Here is a 22,850-nt window from a genome sequence, read left to right as displayed (position 1 = left end):
TTGTAACTCGAGCAAGGAGACAGACGTATGTGGGACAGAATACCTCACCCACAATTCGAACAAGTCTGACTTTAAGAGCTAGAACTGGCGCTTTGTAAAGACGTCAGTCTCAATCAAGACAGATTTCACTAGATTTGAGATCTTTGTTGCTCAGATTCAGTTCAGATAAATATTTGCTCCTTTCACTGTATGAAAAAAGCTTAAAAAAAGCCAAAAAAACAACATATTAGAGGCATTTTTACGTTATATTAATATACAGAACATAATATTAATATTTATGTCTTCTTTTACGTCTTATTAAACTGAGCATCACACTGTTCATAGCTTACAATAAGCCCATTATGTTTACAGTGGGAGTGGGTCTACCATGGTCAGCTGCTATTTTTGTACAGTAGCCCACGATGGACAAACCAAACCCTGCAGCTGCAGAGAGTGACATTCATATATTTTTTCTTTTACATTTTAAGCTGCAGGTTGGAGGGTAACTTTATTTGCAATCTGCCACCGCACCTCTAGATGGCCACACTATGGTCCTTTAAGATTAAAACATTTGACTTTTTGATATTTGTTTCCCCACGTAAGGTATCATCCAACTATTATTATACTTGAAAAAGTGAAGGAATTGAAAAAATATATGTATTTATAATATAAATATAAATATATGAAAGCTGTGTAGGTCACACAAAATACGTAACAACAGTCATAAGTCATGCCACGGCAACTGTTGGTGTCTAGAAGCTACGGAGGCTAAGCTAACCAGAAGCTAACAACAGGAATAACATATATATTACAATCATTGGCTGTACTAGAATCAGAATATATAATCTCAAAAAGACACATTACAACACGTGAACTCTGACCTTAGCAAATATTGCCGTGTCGTTACCTATCTCGCGAGAAATCTCCTAAATATGAACAGCGCCCTCTTGTGGGATTCACCTTGCAAGTGGAAATTTGCAATACAGTCCGAGTTCGAGAGTTGTGTGACGTTGTGTTTCCTGATGCTCCTGATGTAAGTTAATGTAGTGGAATTGTTGTATGTTGTATGTTGTTGTTTTTCTAAATAGAGTTACCTGGTTGCTAGCTTGCTAACTGCTAGCCTTTGGCTGCTTTCAGAGCCCACGGTCGCCTAGCAACAGTCTTCTGACAACTTACTGCTGATATAAAACAGAATTTTAGGTATATGCTAAATATAAAGTAAAATAAATAAAAACTTACACCAGCTGAGTAAGTCGTACAAAACGCTAACTAGATTATGTTGATGTTTTTACTCTCTATCATCTATCAGTCCTCTGGTTCTTGTTTAGGTTTTAGGTTTTTAAATAATTTGTCTTCTTTTGTACACAAAACATGGTCATCCTGCATTAAAATACCAGCTATAAACATAAGTAATAATTAAACAATAATAATATTTAGCTATTCTAAAAGTAAAATGTTGACTTTTGCCAGACTTAAGTAAAAGACCTGAGTTATTCTCAGCCCTGAACACATAATAAACAATTACTAACCAGTCATGTTACTGGGGTACAAGGTTGATACTGTTATATACTGTACTTCCGGGATAATGACATGAAATTTAACAGCTTAGAAGATGACTGAGACTCTACATACAGCGCAGGCCCCGTTTAAGATAAGGATTTAAGTGGGTCATGTGCAGAGGCATCTATAGGCTACAACCAGTGGGCTATAACTGTCTAAATCCGCCTTTCTTTGCGGCAGAGGTCACCGGGTTTGCGCATAATTCCCTTACAGATAGCGGGAGCCCAGTGGTTACACTGAGGCGAAATTGCGTAAAGATACAACACCAAGTCAAACAGTGGGATACTTGCACACCATTTTTTCCCCCATGGCACTGTGTGCTCAGTTCGAGTCTCCTGAAACGTCCTGCTGTATGTAACCTGCAGTTTTCGCTGTTTACGCGTTGTTCCAAGTGAGCGCATGTTTCTCCCCGTAGCGCAGTATTATTAATAGGACATATTTACACACTAAGCTTTCTAATTTTATCCCCGGGCGTAATTCCTGCGTAATGAGAGGTTACCTCTGAAAGTCATTAGCTCTGTCAGGAGTCATTTGCCGGCAAAATGCCTGCAATGTCCGAGCGACGCGGACTCAACAGGACTCGTTTTTTTAATAAATACTGAGGAATTAGATAACAAACAGGCCTACCGGTGCTGGGCATACGAGCGGGGATGGTCGGCTACGAGGTGCCCGGCTCCGGCAACCGCATCCCAGTGACGAGGTAAGATTTTTTAAAGGAGACTCCCGCAGAAGCACTGAGGGTATTCCCATTTAAAGCCAGCACGTCAAGTCAGCCGGCGTGAACGCCCAACTTCCGCCACGACCTTTCAGCGTAAAATCCTCTGTGACTAAGGTCGCGTATAAATGTATGGTTCCTAGTAACACAAATGAATCAAATTCACATTTAGGGAAGTTATTACTTAACATTCATAGGAGTAATTCTGCCTCCGGGTTAAATTTCGTCCGTCTGGATTGTTTCAAAATCACATATTCTGCTCCGGGATTCTCCAAAGAACTGTGTTAATATATCAGAATAAGAACCAGAAATACTTTATTAACCCACAGCAGGAAATGGGTTTATTTGTTTAAAAGAATTTGGCTAAAAACGCGCAATGCAGAATCACGTGAAACATTTTATTTTTACAATTTATACAAATAGTCGAACCAACCGGGTCGTTTATTTGAACCGGAAGGACATAAGTTGTATGGTCGATTGGAAATCAATACGATGGTCACGTTGTCAGAAATAAAATAAACAACTTCAGTGGGATTTGCAGGATCCGTCGCTTTTAATTTGTAGCTGTAACAGTCGCTGTTTTTTCACTTTTAGCTTTACAACGTCAGAAATTTGAGACCAGCTCAAGGCTATAATGTCCACTCAGTTAATATAACACATTTTAGCAACAATTCAGACTGTAAAGTAGATTTTAGAGTCAAATAAGTTCAATATTATGTGTCACTAGAAAACAGTTGAACTGTGTAGAGCACAAATTGGTATTAGGCAACATGTTAACCTCCCCTTGCCCAAACATTAGGTACTGTTGAAGGCAGGTTGCACACACATACATGTGCTTAGCATGTGCACTTTATTTATTAACATTTTAAATATGCACAACTTAGGACTTTAGCTGGTGTTTGATTGCAAGGAATTTTTAATTCATAAACGTTTGAGTGACTAAAGTAGCAAGTGCTGCGAGTTTCTGATGCACAGATATAACCTTTAACTCTCCATGCATAGGCTACTCTGTATGTGGCCACGCTCCACTCCCTCGCCGCGCCCTTTTTAATTTGACACCATAATTCATCACCTATCATGTAAGAATGCCACGGTGACGCTTGGTTTCACCTGCATCTACGTTCAATCGGAACACAAACAACCGCAGACTCGACTAACAACTGAACATTTAACCGGCCGTGACACTGTGCGAGAAGACACACGTGCCCCGAAAAAGCACAAGATGTCACTCTGCCTTGGTGGTGGAAGTCTAAAAATAAGTGCAGCCATGTTCTGCCGGGTCCTGAGTCAGCAGCTGATAGGAGTCTGAGATCGTCTGTGGACCGAGGAGGGTTAAATACGAGGCGTTCAAATGTCTCAAGACGGTGTAAAGTGTGCTGATACAGGAGGAGGGATAACAGGCACAATGTTATCACTGCATCACGACATCTCAGCCCTCCACGCTGAGTCCGTATCTTAGTTTAGGAGGGGTCCTAAACTTGACATACATGTACACGGAGCTCAAAGGTGGAGAACAGCTATGTGTTAATTTTGATTCGTGTACTTTACACCTCTGAGTGCAGTGTTTACTTTGCATGTACTTTTGACCTGTGCACATATAATATAAGAGGGTGTAGATTTGCACAACTTTGTATTTGGGAAAAAGGTTAAAAAATAATAAAAGCCTGCTGTAAAACGCAAGGGTGATTAATACTTGCAGACGTTCACTGGACGTTCATTCTTACAGATAAAAAAGAGCACATCATGCTGGCTTCCTGTCGGTGTGATGTAATGCCCTCCCGAGAAAGCAAGGTCAAACGAAACCAGTGAAGTCACGCTGCTTAGTCATGATAATGACATGGTTACGGAAAATTTCCTCGTACATGTTTTCAGTCGTGTTTTTCCATCAAGCTGAGAAACAAACAAAAAAAAAAAAACAGAAATGTGGAAGTGTGCTCTTCTGCATGTACGCAGCTTTGAATTACTAATTTTTACAACCCACATTTCTAACCTAACACTAATCAAAATGAGAATTATTTGTGTTTTACAGGACATCCCCTGAAACTTTCTTCTTACAAACAAAGGAGGACCTCTGCTGGCTGAAATGTAAACTCAGAGTTGATGCTCAACCAAATAAAGACACCTCCGCATCCTCAGAACTGGTCTTTTTGGGCTGTGATTTTGTTTGTATTTATGTATTTTGTTCATTTTCATTTACAAATGAAGCACAGCATATGATCACTATCGATTTATGTGTGTAAAGCACTTTGCGTTGCATGTCTATGCATGAAAGGTGCTCTATAAATAAAGTTTGATTTGATTGATTTGATCTGATCACTGAATACTGTTGTGGTTTCAACTACTGAAAACCTAAGTATTCAGTGTAAAGATGTTCAGGTTTACGTCTCTATAGAGTCATTTGCCGGTGAGTCACAAGCTTAAAAGCAACTCATGTGGTAACGTTTGAATAACTTTGACACACTGTCAGTTCCTCATAAACACAGAAGGCCAGTGCAAGTGTGCATGAAGTACGTGTAAAAAGTAAAAACAGGCAGAATCGATGCAGCAACAGGTTTTTAGAAACACGGCTCTGTGACACAGAAGAGTCTGGAGAGGAATCAGACAGACTGACATCTTCTTAAAAGGCTCAGCAAAAGGAATGGTTACAGTGCAAATAAAATGCTGTAGTTAAATGCTTAGAGTATTTATGAGAATCAGCCGCAACATTAAAACCACTCATAGCTGGTGGCCATTACCCGATGGGAGACACATGGGAAAAAAACATTTTTTAAAGGGTTTTTTTAACAGCTGTAATAATATTTTAGATTTCACAAGAGGAAATAGTTTTGAATGGTGTTAAGATCTAACGATTTTCGCTCTTAATCCTTTAACTTCCCTTAAATATCTTTAATTATTAATCTATGTTAATCGCGTGCACTGCAAACTGAGTATTTTGACGTATCATTAAAATGTTCACCAGATTGTACAGATTAATATAATATAAATATTTTCGAGCTTGGTCATCTGTTCAAAAGCGCTACATCTCAAAAAGTATAAAAGCCACAGCTTAGATATTTGTATACATAATGTGTTCACACTTTGGCAGATTTGTGTATCCTACAAATTGAATGACTGTCAATGGTTAGAAAATGGGTACAAAATGAGAAATTAAGCATTTTATTGCCTATTACTACAAAAAAAGTCATCATTCATGCGGTTGCCAGTCAAAGGGTTAAAGTATAACTAATCTGACCTCTTGAGACCCGGCGTCCTCATATGGGGACATTAAGTTTTAGGTTTGTGGCATCTTATTCTGCTTCACCTAGGTAACTAATTTAATTAAACTAATTAGCTTAATTGTTGATTTCATTGTTTGTACACCAATGTTCTGTATTAAAATAAACAGTTTTATATTTTATTACACATTGGTGACTTTATGGCAACATACGGTGAAATAATCCCTGTGTCCACATATGAGGACATATATTTTTTATACTTCTTAAATCCTACTAATCCCAAATATCTTGGAGGAAATTAAAAGGGCACCAAACAAAAGCTCAGGTCTCAGGAGGTTAAGGTCTTATACTGATGTAGGAAATTCTGTTTGCAATTAAAGTTGAATTCAATTCAAACTTTTGTACATAACCTGCTTATTTCTTGATGCTTCACAAATATTACCGCAGGCTATATGTCACTTAAAAAACAGGAAGCACTGTGGGGAGGTTCAATATTTCAGTGACCACTAGATGGCGCTTGACTTCCACATGATTTTGTGTAAACTGTTGTCAAAATGTGTGATGGACTACAAAGGGGTTGTTTCTTAAAAGCACAGTTAGTTGCTTTGTGGTCGACCGTTTTCAGCACCCGGTCGCCTCGAGCAAATCCAAAAAGGAATTTAGAGGCCTAAACATCTTACACGCTTGCAATTAACCTCCTCGAAAATGTGCACAATTCAGAAGAAAGGAGAGCACCACCCAGGAGAAAGTCTGAATGGCTCTTACATAAACTCCCACTGGGGGCTCTGCAACAAAACGAACTTCACATAAATCACAATGAGGCTCCAGTTCCCACTCAAAATCCACATCAGCTCTTACTTCAAGCAAGGAGAAGGGGGAAACTTGGCCAGAACTTAACAGTACTTGCAGTGAGAATGGTTGCAAAGAAATACAGAAATAATAATAATAAAATATATCAGAAATGTAAATGACATAAAACATTACCTGGAAATCAAATCAACCCAGAGAAAGAGGCAGAAAGAGAAGGAGAGGAAAGACAGAAAGCAGGACAGAGAGGGTGGAGAGAGGAATGTGAGGAGCCGGGTTGAGTGAGGACGGAGGAAAAACTCTTCTTCTTGTGCTTCGCTTGCATCTTCTGCGTCACAGCATTGAATTACACCCACATCTGGACAAAACATCTGGGGACTGATGAGCCCAGGACTTGTGCAAGTTAGGTCATCCATTCAAAGAAACGTATATGCAAATCTAAAAAAATAAATAAATAAAAAATATGAAGAAAATAGAATCACTCTGTGGGTGTTTCAAAGTAAATGTGTATTGAGCACAGACAGGTCATAACAATAAAAGCATGATTAAGACAAGCAGGGCGAAGCTTTAGGAGCTTTAGGAGGAATCACACATATTGTAGTACTGTAAACTCTGATCACTCTAATGCAAAAAACAGCTAAACCACAGGACAAAATTAAGGCATGAAAAGCTGCCCTCCAATGGGTTCACCAAACAGTTTCAGCTTTAGTTCAGCGTGACATTCTTTGGAAGAAAACCCGGAGCGTGATCGCCGACAAAAGGGAAGTCCCCCTAATTGTTATTCACAGTTGGCTTGACGGCAGTGGTGAAAGCTGGTTTAAAATTTGGCACTAATACATGAGGGAAAATACCACAGTGAAAAAAAAAAAAAAAAACAAAGAAAAAAAACAATAACACACAAGCCAAGGGCTTTCCTGAAACTGACAGAGAGCCTCAAACTGTGTAGCAACATTCATTAGGGGAGAAATACATGAAAAGACCATTTAAACCATCATTATGCTTTGGTAGTGCTTCACAAGCCGTTAAACCGCGCTAATAATCACTTATGCTATGTTTATACTAATGGAAAATGCCTCTGTGTGAGTAAATTATTTCATTAGTTTAATATTAATTAATCTGCAAGAGGATTTTTAAAATGTTACCATCAAATGTTAGTACGAAGCCTCTTAAATGCATTCAGAATAATCACATATGAACGTCTTGTCAGTAAACATTTAAAGGTCCAATATGTAGGATTTAGTGGCACCTAGTGGTAAAACTGCAGATTGCAACCAAATTAACATGCATTAAGAGAACCAAACTGTTTCAGGAAGGGGACTTGTTCCTTATTTAGAAATAAAAGGCTGATTCCAAGATTAAAAAAAAACACATTCGTTATCGTTTTAAGGTGATTCTACACACTGGGCCTTTAACAGAAGTCTTTACGTTAAGGGTTGTTGTTGCACACTGGAATATAAACAAAAACTTCTAGTCTCATTACTTCTTACTTAAAAAAAAAAAAAAAAAAAAAAAGATTACTGCTTCCTTCTTTAATCCCATTTCTGTGAATTATACCCAAATATCATATGTTAGTATCACGATTCGCTATTAGCAAATTAGCAGGCTTGATGGAGGAGACATGATTGTAGTCTTCAGTGAGAACAATTGTGCACAAAGGTGAAATAAAGGTGCAATATGTAAGTTTATTTTTTTTAAAGGAAACGTCAAAAAAAAAATTATCAACAGATTGTGAGGAAGTATCAGTACGTATTGCGTCACATAGATATCTACTGCAGTTAGCATGCTAACCAGCTAGCCTCAGGGCCCGTCACATCTTGTAACAACACTTTATAAAGAATAGAAGTTATAGACAGAAGAAAAACAGGCAACAACACTTTCCACCTCTGGAGACAGTTTGTGCCTAAAGTGCTAAACTTGTATGCATAAGAGTTTTTATTACGCTAATGTTAGCTATGTAGCATTAACATCATTATGCAGTTCAGTCCAGTTAGAAAAGGCTGCGTGTGACTACCTCAATTAGCTTGCTAACAGCTATGTGATGCAAACGTTTTGGAGAAATGTCGCCCTCTTCTGTTGACAATTACTTTTTGAACATCGATCTTGCATATTGCACCTTTAAACCCTTGCTAAGACGCTGCTTGCTTTAATATCTTTCATGTCCAGCTCCTTGGTCCTACCTTTTAAAGTCACATGTCAATGTGCGGTGCTGTAACACAAACACCAGCCATTAGCTGTCTGTTATCAGAGATCATTATTCCTCAGGTAACGTAGCAGAATACAGTGACATTTTATTTTGAAAAACAAGAACAAGTGTTCCCATCAAAGACACCACACTATAGACATATTGCACAACAACAAAAAATAAACATTTGAAAAATACTGAAAGAATTCATGGCACCTTGCTTTTCTTTTCTTTCCTGTTTTTTTTTCTTCTTTTTTTTTTTTTAAACAGCTGAATAACATGGAAACTCACTGAGGAAGTGCTTGAAAATATCACAGAGACACTCTTACTCAATCTTTTTCTGCTTTAACTTCTTCTGTGGCCTCTTCTTTCTTCTCGTCCGCGGCGGCTTCGCTCTTCTCTGCGCTCTCTCCCGGCTCGGCGGCGGCGGGCTTGGGCTCCTCTTCGATCTTCTTGGGTTCGGGAAGGAGGATGACCTTGCCGATGTTTTGGCGTTCGTGCATGCGTTTCATGGCTTCAGCCACCTGGGAAGAGACAGAGGAGCAGAACGGATGTGCACAAGGGATTATTTGTCCTCTCCGAACTGTGTGAACTCAACCCAGGAGAAAAATAAACAAAAATGTGTCAAAAATCTAAATTCACCTTTGAGCCGTTAAATCAGAACCTTATAAAATCAGACTCAGTTAATGGCTTAGTTCACGTCAAGCACACATGGTGCATCATGTGCATAAATGTCGACTAATTCCTGAAGAAAAGGCATTTGACTTTCTAGCTGCCACATGTTCAGTTATGTTAATTTTCTACTTGGTAACTCGGTCAGGGGGTTTTTAAATAAACCAGGCGCCTCGTTGGTCTGAGGTGTTGCTTAAACATCCGTAAGCGTCACATTCTTCAAGCAGCTTTGACAAAGTTCACACATAAAGCGAGTCGCTTTGCAGCTGATAAAAATAGGAACTCTGGGGTTATCAGTCAGGATAAAGTTGTTTGTTTGCATTTGAGTGCTTTGCAGTTTAGAGTCCATCCCCGCTGTCATCAGGAGAGAGGTGGGGGGTAAAAGCAGGGAGAAAACCCACGCAAACTCCACCCTGAAAGGGTTTAAAGGAGTTTAATATGTAATGTTTGCAACGAGCCAACCAAGCATTATAATGTATTACATTTAATTAAATTCCTTGTACCTCCATGTTGTTAGTGAGGGGGGCTTTGACGGGAGGGGCCTCTATGGATCATCCCACAGATACTTCATCAGTTTGGGATCTAGTGAATCACGTTTTTTGAAGTTGTTCCTACATCATTTTGTGTGTGTGCGTCTGTGTCAGGCTGCCATCAAGTAGTGTCATTGCTATGGGGTGGGGTGGGGTGGGGGGGCTGGTCTGGTCTAGGTAGGTGCTACATGTTTGAGTAACATCCACATGAATGAATATCGGGTCCAAAAGTTTCCCTTCAATTGTCACAAGATGGTTTAAACGTTTCATTTACTTCTCCCGTCAGTGGTCATAATGTTGTGGCTGATCGGTGTACAGCGTCAATACCGATAACCTCACAAGAAGAAGGGGGAGGGAAGGGAAAGGGAGACGGAAAGAGGGAGACACAGCTATTAGTTAGATGAGAGATGAGAGGAAAGCTGCTCAGTGCACAAAATACCCACTGGAAAAATATTTGTTAGCATAATGTTTCCGTGAATTCATTAACGTCCAAACGTGGACAATAGTCTTAGAAACGACCATCTATTCTGCGCCATTATTTCCTGCCTCGCTCATTGTCCGTCTCCTCCTCGCAGGCACAGGCAGCCGTGCAATCGGGGCATCACGCTCCCGTCTAATGCTGGAGCCAGCCGGGGAAACTCAAGACGCAGATATTCCCACTAGAAGTGATGCCACGGCAACAATTTGGACCGTCACCTAGCAACGGCCCGTTAAGTACCATCTTATCTGATGGGGTTTGCCGGTCTGCCGTTTCGTGTGATTGATGGGGAAAGAGGAAAACACCGGGAGGAGTTGTCATAAGATGTGACGCAGGAGAGGAGCAGCTTCGGTGGAGCTGCTGCCTTTACTCCCGCGGCGGTTAACCACCCATCCACCCATCCACCCATCCACCCATCCATCCACCCATCCATCCATCCATCCATCCATCCATCCATCCATCCATCCATCCATCACACGTCACTGAACACTTTGAGCGTGCATGAACGGAGGAGATTTGCAGAGAGAGAGCACGTCAAACGAACACAAACTAACCTCCTCGAAGTGATAGCGGGAGTCAATGCGGGGCTTGATCTTCCCCTGCCTGTAGAGCTCCAGCAGCGTGGACATCGTCCTGCCCAGCAGCTCGTTGTCATTGATGTGGCCCAGGTGGAAGCCGGACACGGCCTTGTTGGCCTGCATCAGTTTCAGGGTGTTGAGCGAGAGCTGGTTGTACCAGGTCTTCGCCATGGCCAGCAAGTTCTTCTTCTGGCCTGTTACACTGTTGGCCATGCCTGGAACGGAGCGGAACAGATAAAACCATGCACAGATTAGATCTGTCATTTAAAATTGTTCTAATTTTTATTTTCTGTTTTTGTCTTACCAAAGACTATGAGCATCCCCAAAGGTTTTAACAAACTGAAGCCTTTCTGGGTGTCGGAACCACCCAGCGGATCAAGGACGATGTCCACGCCTGCACAATAAAAACAAGAAATAAAAGGCAAGAACAAATACAATGATTCTTATTTATTGTGCAAAACCACTTTTTTTTTTATTATCTGTTGTTATTCACCCTTTGGGCTGATTTTGCGTATCTCATCAACGTAGTCTTTGGTGCGGTAGTCGATGGGGTGAGTCACCCCGCCTTGAGCAATGGTCTCGTGTTTGGAAGCCGACGCGGTGCCAAAAACAGTCACATCCTGCACAGTGTTGCACAGCTGGGTCGCAGCGATACCCACACCACCTACAGACGTGCAAAGAGCAGCAGAAAAAAAACAGACGTGAGAACAGAAGCAGCAGCAGCAGCAGCAGCGGCGGCGGAGGTTTTAGTTTCAGCAGAGGGGATTCTACAACCTCAGTGTGGTCGTAAGAAATCAAGACTACAGCTCAGTGCAGCTCTGACACGATAAAGCTGCTACTTCCTGGATCACATCTACCTGCTTCAATGAGCACCTAAGAAATATATATCAATAAATAAAACACAGAATATCTATCTATCCCCTAGCACAGTGTGTTTTCTTTAAGAAAAGTAAAGTGAAATAACAGATATTTAACCTCCTGAGAGCCAAGCATTTGTTTGGAATGCAGCTTAATTTATTTAAGATAAGATTAAGATCTTTAGGTATTTGGGATCAGTAGTAGTAAAACAAATAAGCATCTCTGAGCTGGAAATGATGTGGATTATTTCAGTGTATATTACAATTTAAGTCTCCAATGTGAACAAAAATATAAAACTGGAAACGATGAAATCCCAACGTCCTCAAACGAGTACTTGCTGATTTGTTAATAAGCATAAAAAAACAAGTGCATTGACTCTTCACTAAGAAGACAAAAGTGTCTCCTTATGAGGAAAACAGGTTTAAATGAAGCAGAATAAGCTAAGACACCATTTGTGAAACACCGTACATCATTCTGTGAAGAAAAACAATCTAATTTCTGCTGGAATGATCTGAAAAATGCAATAAGGCTACTACGATCAGCTAATTTCCCCTGTGGATCATTAAAGTCTGTCTTAGTCTTGAATCTAAATTTAATTTCCTTGTAACTGCAGTTGAGTCACTGGTATCGTGGCTCCTCTTTCGGAAACCGATCTGATCAGACTCTGGCTCCAAACTCACAAGATGGCGCCGCCCGTATCCACGGGAAAATAGCATCACTTTAGCCAATGCAAAGAAGTGAGGGGTCCATATTTATATACAGTCTATGGTTCAAGGAGCTGCCTCGGCCTCCGAATCCATTCCAGCATCTGCAGGATATGCAAAACAAACAAGTCGCCTTTCACCTTAAAAGGATTCCTTAAAAGCATCTGCAGCCAACGTCTCGATGCCAGACAAATGTGTCATGTGGTCATAATTTTAGGGCTGATCACTGTTCAATACGCAGCATGTGTGACGGTGAGTATTCTGCACTTTCACCCTTTTTCTTAGACACTAATACTCTATTGTCTAGTACTGCCCTCCTCTTCACTCGGCCCTCGAGCGTCTTATTTCTGCAGGTCAGCTGGAAACCGTCCACCCACTCAGCACTGACCAGGGGAAGGTGTGGGGGGGGGGGGGGGGGGGGGGGGGGGGGGGGGGGGCGCAGAGGAGCAGAGATGATGACGGCAGCAACCGATCTGCACACACTGGACTCTTGAATACTCATCATACCCCGAGCTATTCGAATTACTGCACTAACGTCTCTACGCGTTTAATCTGGAATTCAGACGAAATAAAAAATAAAAGAGGAAAAAGCTTTTCACTGAGGAGAAGGAGTCTGTGATTTTTAAATCCCTATTACACCTATTATAGCAAACAACCAGTGTAGAATTTAGATTATATTTTTTTCCTGTTTTGAGCATCTTACAAAGTAGAAACAAAACTAATTTATAATTCTGGACACATCAATCCCCAGCTCTGCATATTATCTTTAGGATATAGCGTCAAAAACTTAACGCTTTTTCTCTTTTTCTAAATACGAAAGTGAGGATTTTTATTTAATTTAGTGAAAGTCAGGGTTCGGTAATGACCTTTGGCAGCATCTATGCACGAAACCATCAAACTACATTTATTAGCCATTTAACAGCTTCTGGTCACGTGACATAGTCGTCTGAGTTAACAAAAAAAAACAAAAACAAAACCACTACTAAAAAGAAAAATAGGCATAAAATAATATATTGATAATAATAATCAAAAATTGATAATAAAATTAATAATAATAATAAAATAAATAAAAATAAATAATATAAACTAGTATAAGAAATGGAAACAGAAGTAAACATACACTATATAAACAGGACTGATAAATGATAATAATATGAATGTAGCAGCACTAGAGACTATTTAGTGTGATATATATATTTAAATAGCCTCGTAGTTGTATCAACATTTGCATGTGATAAATACCCGACTGTCAATTCAAATGAATTCAGTGAGATTTCAAAAAGCTGAGATTTATTGCCACGTTTAATATAAAACTCAACATATATGTGTGACTGCAGATACGTGTGACGTTCCCTCAGTGACTAAATAAAAAGTAGAGCTGCATTTCAAAATAAGAGAAAATGAATAAAATGTGAAAATTGTGCATGTGCTTTATTTCAGAAAAATAAAAGCTTGAACTGTTTTACTGTTTCACATCTTGACTCCACAGTCTGAACCAGTTGAACACTTCACTTTCTTTCCCTCTTATATTCGTCTCCCCCACTTTTTTGCTCAGTGAGAGAATAGAGCTCTGGCTTCAAGCACCATTTATCCCGTATTTGTTCTGTTCTCTCTACCTGTATCGCTATATTTCTTTTTCATTTTTCAATATGCAACTTGCCTCTAACTCTAACTGCATCTGTCCGTGTATAGTCACAATGTTTACCGCCTGTCAGGGCTGTGCAAACCATCCAGCATTTGTACATGTATTCGAAAATAAGTATTCTTTAATTATCTATTATAATAATTATGGATGCATCTGCAACACTGGCTTATGTTTTGCATTAAATGCAGCTAATAGAGGTGATTTATTCTGACTTGACGGGGCTTGACGCTCCTTACAGTGATGCTTTCTGATAAGATGTTTTCCTTCTTTTCAAATACAAATAATTTGAAAACTATTTGTTTGGAATGAGTATTTGTATTTGTGCCTTTCTGGATACCGTATTCCAGTTTGGCTTCCGTAAAGACTAAAATAGCTGCGCCGGTTAGAACAGAGGAGCCTCGTCAGGTGTTTTCAGATCTTAAAAGTTCAAAAACCCCCCACTACCCACAACAAACACACTCTGTCTTTTAGAGCGTGTGGAACCATTTTTCCATTTTCTCAAAAAACGACACGATTCAGTTCCTGCATCAGATTTAAAGCAAAGACATTATATATTTACACTGTTAAAGTACGATTTAAATGCGTCTCCCCTCCGAGCACATTGTGTGGTTTGCCCACGGATGAACATCAGTTGTTACGTTCCTGCAGTGATTAGTGTGACACTGATGAGGCTCTGGTTCAAACTCCCAACCCTCTGTCACATCCACTCGTCACTGCGTTGGACTCCCCGTTTAAAATGTCAGGTGTTGCCAGAGCAACCGTGTTTGACAATGATCCAGGTTGCCATATTACGAAGAAGCCGCTGACTTCACCTCTGACCCCCCTCCCCTCCCTCCCTGTTCTCTCAGCCGGTGATTTTTCAGCAGGGAAACGTGGCCCCATCCAGTGAAGTGATTAGCGACCTGACGAGAACGTGCTGTGAAAATCCTCACGTGTCGCCATGGGGACGGGAGGAGGAGTCTGTCACCGATGATGTCACACAGCATCTCTGATCCAGGAATGAGGCTGCACTTCTAATAATTTAAAGTTTAGTAAGAAAGAAAAATGACAAAAAGCTAGAAATGTTTCCTGCTAATAGGCCTCACAGCTGCCAGAAAATGACGCTTACTTAAGTTTGAAAACCTCTCAGTGATGGAGCAGCTCTCTGACTAGCGGGATATCGCACATCTGGAGGTTTCTGCAGCTGCATTACATTACGTCCCAACACAACACAACACAAAGTATAACTGACTGGTCAAAACTACCAGAGAAAATCAGGGATTTATTGTAAATATTTGCATTTTTTTTGCTAATTATATTTGTGCCTTATGCTCTTCAGTTATTTTGGGGGTGGGAGTTTATTTTATTTCTGCCTTGTCTCATTCTTCGCATTCTTCATATTAGCAATAGATAAATAATCAACAATTTTTTTTTTTTTTTTGTGAATCATCTACACCGATCAGGCATAACATTATGACCACCTTCCTAATATTGTGTAGGTCATTTTGCCTCCAAAACAGACTCGTCAGAGAATGAACATGGGGCTTCTGAGGGTTGTTCCTAAAGCATTTTTGTGTCTCTTTTGCTGCCATCAAGGAGTGTCAGTGCTATGGGGAGGGGGTGTCCGGTCTAGGTGGGTGCTACATGTCTAAGTAACATCCACACGAATGAATATCAGGTCCAAAAATTTCCCAGCAGAACAATGAACTGTGACAAGTTACTTCTCCGGTCAGTGGTCGTAATGTTGTGGCTGTTTATTTCGTTAGTGCTCATTTTGCAGAACAATGCGTTTAAACTCTAAATGCACACAACAAATTACCTGCTGCACCACATAAATAATGCAACAAGTAGAAGAAGTGAACCTGCATGTTTATATTTTATATCTATAAGTGAACGGATCATTTTTGCGTCTTACCTGCTGCCATGTGCACGAGGACGCTTTTTCCCGGCCTGACGTTGGCCATGTCAAACAGCATCATGTAGGCGGTCAAGTAGTTGATGGGGAGAGCAGCTCCTTCCTCGAAGCTCATCTCCTCGGGCATGGGGAAAGTGTGGTCGGCGGCCAGGACGACGGCTTCCTGCCACATGCCGCTGCGGCTCAACGCGATGACACGGTCGCCGACCTGGAGGAGCAAAACGAGAGGAGAGTTGACCTCGGGGGGCGACGGTGAAACTGTGACTCGCGTTAAAGCAGAAGTGCTTATTTCCTGCAGAGAGCTCGACACCGGGTTAATCGAGCCAAATATCCACCGACCTCTTGGCCTGTTTTGTTTGCTTGTTCTTCCTGAGGATTCTTCCCTCCACGTGTCAAAGATCCTTTTTTTAGGTTAATAGGTGATTCTAAATTGGGTGTAGTTGAGCTCTAAGGTCGAGCAGCTATAAATAATGGAAAGTCAATAGCATCAACAATATCTGGGATGAATTCTGTTCCTAGATCAGGGGTCTTTGACGTTTTTCAGGCCAAGGACCCCAAACTGATGATTAAGAGATTAAATAGGAACCCCCCACCTATTATATGTGTTCTATATTAAACTCGGCCTCGTGCTATTTATAAATATACATTATTATTATCATTTTGCATTCAGCATTAAGCTACCCCTTTACTATAATATATATATATATTATATATATATATAATATATATATATATTATATATATATATAATATTAAGGGTCTAATCAACCAAAGATTTTGCGACCCCCCTTGCAGTACTCCCGCGGACCCTCTAGGGGGTCACAAACCACATGTTGAAGACCTATGTTCTACATTAAACTTTTCCTAGTGCTATTTATAAATATACATTATTATTATCATCATTTTGCATTCGGTATTAATCTCTTATCCCTTTACTTAAATACGTTGGATTCATATTAATGTGAGTTTGAGGAAATTTATTCTAAAATAATAAAAAAAAAAAATATATAAGAAATGTCTAATCAACCAAAGATTTTGTGATTTTTAAAAACTGTGACTTTCTAATGGTAATTTTCTTCTTTTCTGAATCCCCAGTCTCTCCATTCACCTCCATTGTTTAGTGGAGGAAGGACAGATGTTAAAGTCTGGGCCAGTGAAGCTAAGTCTCACCTGAACCGACACCGTGAAGCCGGGCCGGGATCAGGTGTTTAAATACAGGAGTGTAGAGCAAATGAATTCTTTATCATCTCTAGCCTCAGACACCTGTTCTCCTCCCACACATCCGTTGGCAAGAAATGGTAAATTGAGGTCAAGCCAGCAGGAAGTCGTCTGATGCGTCTCACAGGCCTTTAATTACAGCGGCGCTCTGCTCTTAGAGCACGTCTGATAACAGCTGATATTTGGCAGCTAAACCGACCTCAAATTACATCACATTAATCTTTTTAGTTATTTATATTTTTATTATTATTATTTATTTTTTATTTTAAGAATTGCGTAAAAACACCAGCCAGAAACTCTAAAAGCCAAACTAGCGTCATGTTGTTACTGTTAAGACGTGACTATTCCACATTTAAGAAGCTAAAACCAAACATTTGGAATTTAAATAAAATAAAATTAATTTTAGATTTATTTTCTATCAAAAGCTAACGAAGCTAACTTTATTTTATTATATTTTAATTTTAATATATTTTAATTATTTATAATGTGGATATTTGATTATATTTTTATTTTAATATTTAATTGAATTTAATGTTATTTAAATTTTTTTTACATTATTAATGATTATTTTAATTTAATTTAATTTTACACATATCCTATTTTTCTTTTCACAAGCATTTTTCAAGATTATTTATTTATGTGCTGTTTTATTTATTTATTCATGCGCAACTGAGCTTCTGGGACCAAGCAATTTCTCCTGTGGATCAATAAAATCCGTCTAATCCAAGTGTAGCCTGCGCACTGGGAATTCAGCATAATTGGTTGAGACTTTAAGGTGAATTTCCTCCAACTCAGAACTAAATTTCTCCTCCTTGGAAACGTTGCAAACAAACCAAAAACAAGAAGATGACATAAAGCCTGTTTAGTGCGTCTGAGCGCTTTCTCCTCATAACAAAGGGGGCTCGCGGTAAACGCTACTTAATCACACGGAGGCGTTCTGCTATAAAAACTATCGACACACACACACACACAAAAAAAAAACACACAAAAAAACAGTGAAGCCTGCAGGAAAGACCTCAGATCTGATTGTGAACGTTGCGCTGCTTCCTGTTAATGCTGCTTCAAGAGCTCGGAGCCACGCCCACTTCCTCCTGCACACAACCCATGACAATAGGCAGATGACACACAAACACACACACACACACACACACTCACGCCGGCAATGACAGAATTTACACATGAACACGTCGTGAATGCCTCTGCTGAGCAGTGATAAGTCTTCATGAGTTACTTTAACTTCCCCCCATCAGAAGATAGAAATTTCTCAACTCCTGCGCTTGTGAAACACTTCGAACTCACAAATGCAAGATAGTCAGTTTAAAAATAAACAAAAAAAAAAATAAAAAGAACAAAAAAGAAAAACTGCTGAGCTCAGTTCCTGGAGAGCTAGTATCAAATGAGGTGATAAAGGGCAGCGGAAACCTGTTTATTTAGAGCGGGTCTTCATAAAAACTAAGAGAGGAATGGGTTTTTAATAACAGATAAGAGAATAATGATCAAACGCAGGAAGCAAACAGACCAACAGCAGATCAGATCATCAGTTTTAAGTCTTAAAGTCAAAACTGAGCTAAATATAGATTAGCAAATGTGAACATACTCGTCTTGGACGCATGTTTTATCTACATATTTCCTAATCGTCACAAAATTAAACCACGCTCCAAAGAGGCACAGACAAAAATGTTGCACTTGAACGCACCACGGAGGATGCCGAGGATAGAGCTGCTGCTATTAGCCGAGGAGCTAGGACGAGCTACGCGCTGGCCTCAGTTTATTCATCCTAGACGACCACCGTGCCCGTGTGGAAACGCTGATGTTTCCTCCATCCCTGTTTCACTTCTTGTGAGCTGGTTCTCTACAGAGCGACCAATCAGATCAGAGCCTCTTTACTGACTCATTTAAAAAAAAAAAAAAAAAAAAAAGAGGCGCTGGAAAGAGTCTGACGAGGTTCTGAAGCTCAACACACAGGAAAACAGCTGATTGTTGGCTGGGTGTGTCCTGACTTTCAGATCTCTCTCATGTTTTGTGTCATCAGCCACAACATTAGGACCAGTGGCAGGAGAAGAAGTAAACAACATCTTGTGACAATTCAGTGTTATTCTGGGAAAACATTTGGACCTGGCATTCGTTTCGTGTGGATGTTAGTCACTGGACCGGACCAGATGGCACTCCTTAAAGAATGCAGCACGACACAGACACACAAAAACACCTACACCGATCATGCCATAACATTAAAACCACTGACAGGAGAAGTACATAACGTTTAAACCATCCTGTGATAATTTAATGTTCTGCTGGGAAACTTTTGGACCTGGTGGAAGTTACTTGGACATGTAGCACCCACCTAGACCAGATCAGACCAGACCAGACCCCCCCCACCCCCCCACCCCCACACACACCCTATAGCAATGTCATTCCTAGCAGGATACAGCCCAACACAAACACACAAAAACACTTGAGAAACAACTAAAAAAAAAAAGAACAGTGCAAAGTGTCGACCTGGCCTCCAAATTCACTAGATCCCAAATGATGATCCACAGAGTCCCCCCCGTCCCCCCGTCCCTCAACTCACAGGACAGCCTCAGAAGACCCACGTCCACTCTCTGATGAGTCACAACTGTTTTGGAGGCACAAGGGAGACCTACACAATATTAGGCCATAATGTTACGCCTGATCGATGGACTTCTTTGAACTTAAAAAGACTGTTGTTAGTTTATTATGTTACTGATCCAGCCCACTTGAGATCAGATGGTCTGTATGTGCCCCCCCCCCCCCCTCCTTCTCTTCCCGGTATGAAACGAACAAAGTCCAACAGATGTTTCTTCTCTTCCGTTGGAGGCGTTCGGCTCCGCACTAGAAACAGCTGCTCCCGTCTCCCGAAGGTCTGACTCATCGATCGTCATCTTATCGAATAACATCTGTGGCACAACTAAACGGTGGACGCGCAGGGTCTGGAGAGGGGGAAGTCGAGCTGCAACGGGATCCCGCGGAACGCATTGTGTCTGCCTTTCTGCCTTTCTGCCTCCTCCGGAGCGTCTTCTGAGGCGGCCACGCCCTCCGCTCCTCATCTGGAGACGACTCTCTGGCTCTGGCTCCCATTAAAACCGGATCACTCAGACATCCTTTTCTGTTACTGTCAGCTGCTACGAAGGCCCTTCGCTCGGTCCCCACCCAGATTCTTACACCAACACCAACCGGCCATCTTGAAACTTAGCTCCATTTTACACCTAACGGTCCGAATTTCACGCTCAGAATCTCGTCTCGGGCCTTAAACCCCCGTTTTGGATTTGCAACCCGCCGCATTCTTGGTCTCCATATAGGGAGAGATGGATGGGAGGGAGGAATGCAAGGAGGAGTATAGTACGAGGAGGGGAAATTCCACGCTGACACCGAATGACAGAGGGAAGTTTTGGTAACACTTAGAAAGAACACATCATAAAAGAAAAAAAGGGGAAGCTGAAGTGTGATGTATTTAATAAATAGTAAAAGAAAGTTACCCAGAGTTCACTTTTCTTTTTTGGCAGCCTGGATACAGAAATATGGTCACAGGGCAGATGTTTAGGAGAGTGTTTCAGGATTCAGGACATATAGTCGTAAAGTGTATTGAGTTTTGCAGAGATAACTCAGATATAATGAGAGACATAGAAGCACAAACACAAAACAACGTTTCATTTCTAGTTGATCTGCTCGTGCACAAAGATGATTTATGAAGAGATGACAACAACCAGAAACATTTAGAGGAGTTTAAGAGAAAAATAAATCTGAACTTCTACGTGGAAGTCATCCGTAGCTGAGACATACACAGATCAGCCACAACATTATGACTACCCACAACAGTAACGAGTAACATCTTGAGACAGTTGAACGTTCTGCTGGGAAACTCTGAGACCTGACATTCATTCATTCATGTGGATGTTACTTAGACATGTAGCACCCACCTAGACCGGACCACACACAACCCACACCCTATAGGCACTCCACAGGCACACACACACAAAAATGATTTATGAACAACTCAAAAAAACATGAAGAACAGGGTGTTGACCTGGCCTGCCCCCACTAACAACATCCTGTTTCCAGACATCCTCATAAAAGGCCCGTGTCCATTCTCTGATGAGTCACAGTTGATTTGAGAGGCTCAAGGGAAACCTGCACAATATCAGGAAGGTGGTCATAATGTTACGCCTGATTGGCCAGTAATGCACCGTCCGATCCCGGTGACACAGCTGAAAAAGTCCTGCCGCCCACTCAGACCTGAGCGCCTTTCCGTCCTCCACATGCATGAGAGCACGCAAACACGACCCGAGCGACTCCGCTCGACAAACACCTGCTGCTGTGATTCTTTACACCGCGGCCGTGAAGGTTGTTTGCCATGAGTCACTTCGAATTTGTCCTTGTAAAGCTAAACGTACGACGCACAAAAGCGGCAGAGACTTTGGCCTCTGGATTGGCTCCTGATCTACACTCAAGCATCTGAGGAAAAAGGGGGAGAAAAGGCTCGACGCTGAACACGCAGGCCTTTAAAAAGAACCAAACAGACCCAAATCTGCAGCTGGATGGATTTAAATCACAACTACGAAGCATCACGAGACAAAAAATCCACCATTTCCATATGGACATGAAGGAAGCACAAACAAATAAAGGTGCCACGCTTCATCATCAGGCTTGATGAATTAAAGAGCAACACATGGAAAGCTCTTATCAAGCGGCAAATATAGTGCGTGCTATGGTAGAGGAAAAAACAAAACACTTCAAAGACCCAGTGAGTCAAACCAAAGATCAGGGGAGGGTTCATTTCGCAGCTTTACGAAGGAGGCTCATCCACAGACTCCTCACGGTGGTGATGGATGTGCACATGTGATGCCTTCACATGTACGTCCGTGCAAGCCATGTGAACAATGTGGTCACAAAAGCTTTAGGTTTAAAGTTTATTCCCCGCTCTGGGATTAGAGAGGAATGAGGGGAATTTAAATGAACTGTTAAGATCTGGCTAACTCCTCCAACAGAGGAGGCAGAAACAATCTGGTGTGTGGTGTGTGGAAAAGATTACGCGTCACGTCAAAACGCAGACTGCCACAGTGGTAATTTTTCTTTTTGTGTGTGTGTGTGTGTGTGGTGTGGGGGTGTGTGAGAGCTTTCAGCAGCGGGGCCTTTACTCACTTTCCTGTCCTTCACTTCCTCCCCGACTGCCTCGATGACCCCGGAGCCCTCCATTCCCATCGTGACAGGCGGGGCGGGCAGCAGGTCGTACAGACCCTGCCTGCCCAGCAGCTCGGCGAAGTTGAGCCCGCACGCCTTGACGCGCAGCAGGACCTCTCCCGGCTTCAGCTGCGGCTGGCTCTGCGTCTTCACCTGCAGCTTCACTTTGTCGTAGCCCCCGTGCCCGGTCAGGACCAGAGCGCGGAGGGAGACGGGCTTCTCCTGCTCGCTCGGCTCCTGCTGCGGTGGCGCATCAGCAGCAGCAGCAGCCGCAGCAGCCGGTGGAGGTTCATCGGGCTTCTTCTCCTGCTCCTCAGGTTGTTGTTCCTGCTGCTGCTGCTGAGTTGGAGCCTCTTCGCCAGACATGATGACACTTGCGATGTGCGCTTTTGAGCTTTTTTTTCTTCTCTCCCCTCAGTTCAGATCAACAGTTCTGCGGGATTGTGCGTTTCTTTCAGGGAGGAAAACAAAACAACAACCGCTCAGACTAAATGTAAAGAATCGTTTTGCTGCAGGTTATTTTTTTTTTCCGGGGAAAACCTTCATGGAAAATAAAACAGCACTCACTGCAACACAGCCGCGTCCTTTCTAAAAAAAAAAATATGAGGTTTCCTGTGTG

At 41.4% G+C, this 22,850-nt stretch overlaps 2 protein-coding genes across 5 annotated transcripts in view; both read right to left on the bottom strand.

The window, feature by feature from the left end:
• LOC125022291 (probable phosphatase phospho1) overlaps nucleotides 1-6,593 on the bottom strand; it is a 12,621-nt gene extending 6,028 nt beyond the window's left edge. The window contains exon 1 of one of the 3 annotated variants that reach the window (XM_047608819.1): nucleotides 6,454-6,593. Coding sequence is in view for 2 of the 3 variants with exons in the window: in XM_047608817.1 (XP_047464773.1) it covers nucleotides 2,167-2,179 (13 nt within the window). In the remaining variant the exon portion in view is untranslated. Of the gene's footprint in view, nucleotides 1-2,038; nucleotides 2,325-6,453 lie in introns of those variants that run through there. The other 2 variants (XM_047608817.1, XM_047608818.1) reach the window with 2 other exon arrangements.
• On the bottom strand, nucleotides 6,585-22,850 carry LOC125022290 (synaptic vesicle membrane protein VAT-1 homolog). 2 transcript variants are annotated; one of them, XM_047608816.1, is made up of 7 exons: nucleotides 22,193-22,850; nucleotides 15,818-16,025; nucleotides 11,210-11,380; nucleotides 11,021-11,110; nucleotides 10,693-10,931; nucleotides 8,788-8,982; nucleotides 6,585-6,714 (listed from the first exon to the last, which is right to left on the bottom strand). In XM_047608816.1, the coding sequence occupies exons 1-6, from the start codon at nucleotides 22,595-22,597 to the stop codon at nucleotides 8,788-8,790; spliced, it is 1,308 nt and encodes a 435-aa protein (XP_047464772.1). In that variant the 5' UTR covers nucleotides 22,598-22,850; the 3' UTR covers nucleotides 6,585-6,714. The 2 variants fall into 2 exon arrangements, with proteins under 2 accessions (XP_047464772.1, XP_047464771.1); XM_047608815.1 differs by lacking the exon at nucleotides 6,585-6,714 and having other exon boundaries at nucleotides 6,767-8,982.

The sequence above is a fragment of the Mugil cephalus genome, chromosome 16 (genome assembly GCF_022458985.1).
Source record: "Mugil cephalus isolate CIBA_MC_2020 chromosome 16, CIBA_Mcephalus_1.1, whole genome shotgun sequence".
Classification (NCBI taxonomy): Eukaryota; Metazoa; Chordata; class Actinopteri; order Mugiliformes; family Mugilidae; genus Mugil; species Mugil cephalus.
Note: the sequence above shows the minus strand (reverse complement) of the source record. Positions and strands in the feature narration are given on the sequence as shown.

Bases quoted from the DNA above. Each gene is read 5' to 3' on its own strand.
- LOC125022290 (XM_047608816.1), bottom strand. From the start codon at position 22,597: ATGTCTGGCGAAGAGGCTCCAACTCAGCAGCAGCAGCAGGAACAACAA. The intron at 11,381-15,817 runs GTAAGACGCAAA...GCACGTCTGTAG, and splicing joins CCTCGTGCACATGGCAGCAG to GTGGTGTGGGTATCGCTGCG. The intron at 8,983-10,692 runs GTTAGTTTGTGT...GTCTCTTCCCAG, and splicing joins CCCGCTATCACTTCGAGGAG to GTGGCTGAAGCCATGAAACG.